This window comes from Gavialis gangeticus, unplaced genomic scaffold (assembly GCF_001723915.1).
Source record: "Gavialis gangeticus isolate Ggan-Ray unplaced genomic scaffold, GavGan_comp1, whole genome shotgun sequence".
NCBI classification, from domain to species: Eukaryota; Metazoa; Chordata; order Crocodylia; family Gavialidae; genus Gavialis; species Gavialis gangeticus.
In genome coordinates, this window is record NW_017729004.1 from 12577039 (window position 1) to 12580904 (window position 3866).

A 3866-nucleotide genomic window follows, 5' to 3' on the forward strand; every position below is an offset into this window, starting at 1 on the left:
TGAGCTCCGTCTGGGTGGAGGCCTCAGAAGAGCTCATGGTGGGCGGCAGCCCCCGGGCGGGGCCCCTGGCAGCCGCCTACCATGCTGTGGCCCAGAGAGGGAGGAAAACGAAGGGAGCAAGAGGGCAGGCAGGACTCCAAAAGTGTATGACCAACTTATTGTATGACATATAGTCATGGCTCAAGGGAAATGCAGCCTTACATGGCAGAGGTCAATAACCCACAGCCTGTGGGCCAGATTCAGCCCACCAGGTGAACGGATACAGCCTCAGATTTGGCAGCAAATCAGCAGTGCAAGGTTGGGGAGCAGTGTGTGTGCTGGAGGGGGGAGCAGCCAGGTCAGAAGCGGCTGCCTATCTTCCGACCCAGCTCCATTAGAGCTTTCTTGCTCCACCAAAAGGCGACCTGTGCAGTGCTGTGTTAGGGCCAGCTATAAAATCCTCTGGAAAAAAAATATAGGATGAGGAGAAATACAGAGCTATTACTACCCTTACATGATTATGGTCAAAATAAATGTGTTTGTATAGCATTAAGATACCACAGTAATGAAAAGTCCACGAAGAATTGAATAATTCCATCTTCACAGCAGGATTTGAACACTGTTGAGTTAATGTGGATGTTGAACAGGTCTAAGGTAAGTAAGGGCCTGAACTCGAGCTCATTGAATTTAACTCATTTCAGTGGGTTCAAAGCAGGCCTCATCTAAGGAAAAGTTACTGATCCTGCGAACATGTTTAAAATGAACAGCAGGCTGAGGGACTGCTTTCTGTAGAAATTGAGTGGTGAGACTGAAAAAGGATCAAGAAGACTTCCTACTTACTTTGGAGGTGATAGAATTTTGTTTTGTTTTGGTTTGTTTTTTCCTATGCATTAATGAGTCAAGATGTGGTTTTTTGCCAAACAAGTCAGTAACAGTTATTTGGTTATCGCTTTCATTTCTTTGTTCTTTTTGCCATTTAGAACTTGAAGAATCACAACGGAAATGTCCTCCCTGCTTGAACAAGTTTGCTTTAAAGTATCTTATTTGGGACTGTTGCCCACTGTGGTTGCAAATCAAAAAAAGAGTGTCTCTTTTTATAATGGATCCATTTATTGACCTCTCTATCACTCTCTGTATTGTGCTGAATACTATCTTCATGGCATTGGAGCATCATAACATGTCAAAAGACTTTAACCACATGCTAAAAATAGGCAATCAGGTAAATGAATTCTGCTATTCATGATATTCTGTATTGAGGATTAATTTATGGACATTTCTACCCAGGATACAAACAATGATTAGTCATAACCATTTTAACTATTCATTTCTAGGTTATAAGATTTCCAAATACTTTTAGTTTATAGTTATACCATTTAGATTGCAAAAGAAACAATGAATTATGTAAAGTTGTGTTTCAAGTAGGGTATGCTGGTAAGACTTCATTGATTACTCTGACTACATTACTATATTTATGGGAAGGGAGCTGAAAGAGAAGAGATACTGAGATTACCTTACTATTTCTTTGTCACAGATCTTTACTGGAATTTTTACTGCAGAAATGATCTTGAAAATCATTTCTCTAGATCCCTACTATTATTTTCAACAGCGCTGGAATATTTTTGATAGTTTAATTGTAACCCTCAGTTTAATTGAACTGGCTTTACCAAGAGGCAAAGACAAAAAGAAAGGAACTTTTTCCGTTTTACGCTCCTTCAGACTGGTAATGTTTCATTCTTCTTTAATTGCATAAAATGTAATGTCATAAATATATTTGAAAGGATTTATGTTACTACATTTAGTGCAACGAAAATTGAATTCTACCCTCTCAGTTCTAGGAATGGGAAATATATTTTTTCCAGTATCAACTTTTAGATATGTAAGTTTTACTCAAATTTGTGTAGCAGTTGTATTTCACTTGCAGATGATTAAAAGTCTATAGAGAAAAAGAGGTAAAAGAAACAGGCAATGTAAAACTGTAGTGAAAACTAAAATTTAGAATAAAAGCATGAGACTAAAGACAGAAAATCTGTGAAAGAAAAAGCAAAGCAAGAGAAGGAGAAAGCTCTTAAAATAAATGTTATGCATACATGAAGATGTGTATATATATATTTGTGCTCCTCTGGATTTTAGGAAGGAGTTAGACTTATCTGTTTGTACAATATCTCATACTTTAACTAGAAACTCATATTTCAAAAGTGAACAACCTTGGGGGGAAAGCATGCTTTAATTTAAAGGGATTTGGTAAAAAGGTTTGAACACCTTTATATTTGTTTCCTCCTTTGTACTGCAAGTGCTGTTGCAGCTTTGTCCTTTACACCTCCTCTTTGTAGAAATGCTTTTGATCAATTAGGATTTCCCCACGCCTTCCCCAAATTCTGAGCTCTAGTCTCCAAGAGTGAGAAAAATCAAAGGTCCCTACAAGCTTGGATAGCTCGTTAGATTATTATGGCCAAGGCCTTCCACTTCCAGAGCAAAGGGCACACAAGAGAGTTATGTGGCTACTATCATGTCTAGTTCCCCTCGTCTCCCCAGCCCAAATGATCAACCACCTGTTTTCAGTTGGGTTCACTTGGGAAAGCCTTCATTTGTGAGTCTGGAGCAAGGATCACTCCTCAATTCTCAATCCAGAGGCAGAAACTTTAACTACTTTGAGTCCATGCCTTTCAAACTCCAGGAGTGAGGAGCTATTATAACACTTGTTTTCAAAGACTTTTACTCACCTGTTCCCGATTTCTAAACGCATTGTACTCTGGTTGTAATAGATTCTTCACAGAATTAGGGGGTTTTGTTTCTTTCCAACACAGCAAAAAGAGCTAGTCATTTAGGTAGTTACAGGCTTTAGAGCAGGGGTGGGCAAAATGCAGCCCATGGGCCAGATCCAGCCCTTCAACTGACTGGATCTGGCCCACAGCTGCCCCTGCAGTGCTCAGAGACAGCCTGCACCATGCCCCTGACTGCGCCTGCAGGCCCACATCCTGGCCAGAGGGGCAGGTAGGTGGAGGTGGGGGGAGCTTCAGTTGAGCGGCTCCTTCCCCAGCATGCGGGGTTCCCGCTCTAGCCTGGGCTGCTCATCGTGCCAGGCAGGTGGAGTGGTTGGGAGGCAGCAAGGAGCTGGAGCCTCATGCACAGGAGCTGCCTGGTTTGAAGCTTCCTCCCCCTCATTCAAGCAGTCCAGCATGAGCAAGAGCAAGAGCAGGAACTGCCACTGGGGAGGGGAGGGGAGGGGAGGGGAGGGGAGCAGCACCTGGCCAGCTGCAGCCACACCAGGAGCAGCCCTGCTAGAAGCTGTGCAATGGCCGAGGCAATGCAGGTTGCCCCAGATGGGAGTGGATATGGCTTGGCCCCATGCAAAATGCCGTAGGGGCAGCTGCAGACCACACTGTCTAAGCAAGCCCTGCTGCACCTGCACCTGCCCCTCCCCGCACCTTCCCCTCCCTCCACCTTCTCCTCCCTCCTTCCACCCCCAGCTGGCTCCCAAAACCTAGCACCCAGGCAGCCCCCCCACCTCCACACGCCCCCCATACACACCTACCCCATCACCTCCAGAGGGCGCGGACATGGCTTGGCTCATCCCAGGCCCTGGCCCTGAACTGTCACTGCCCCATGAGCCTGGCCTCCCTTGCTTCAAAAACTTCTCTCTGCCTGCCCAAAACCCCACAGGGAGTATTGTGAGTTGTTGTTTGGTGGGGGGGGCACTGACCCAGCCTGCTACAGCTCATCAGAATTCGTTATGTGGCCCACCAGCCTGAATAATCACTCACCCGTGCTTTAGACCTTTAGTTGTTCCAAACTAAAAGTTACCAGAAGTACAAATTTCAAATATGGTGAACTGGTATAACAACTATAAATAGGAGAACAAGATTTATGGGGCCGGGGGGGGGGGGGGG

General features: G+C 44.6%; 1 protein-coding gene across 1 annotated transcript in view; it reads left to right on the forward strand.

The window, feature by feature from the left end:
• The window catches only part of LOC109291079 (sodium channel protein type 5 subunit alpha-like), an 87704-nt gene that overhangs the window by 44240 nt on the left and 39598 nt on the right, over positions 1–3866 (forward strand). The window contains exons 13-14 of the mRNA XM_019507939.1: positions 960–1198; positions 1511–1699. Coding sequence (XP_019363484.1) covers positions 960–1198; positions 1511–1699 — 428 coding nt within the window. The remainder of the gene's footprint in view (positions 1–959; positions 1199–1510; positions 1700–3866) is intronic.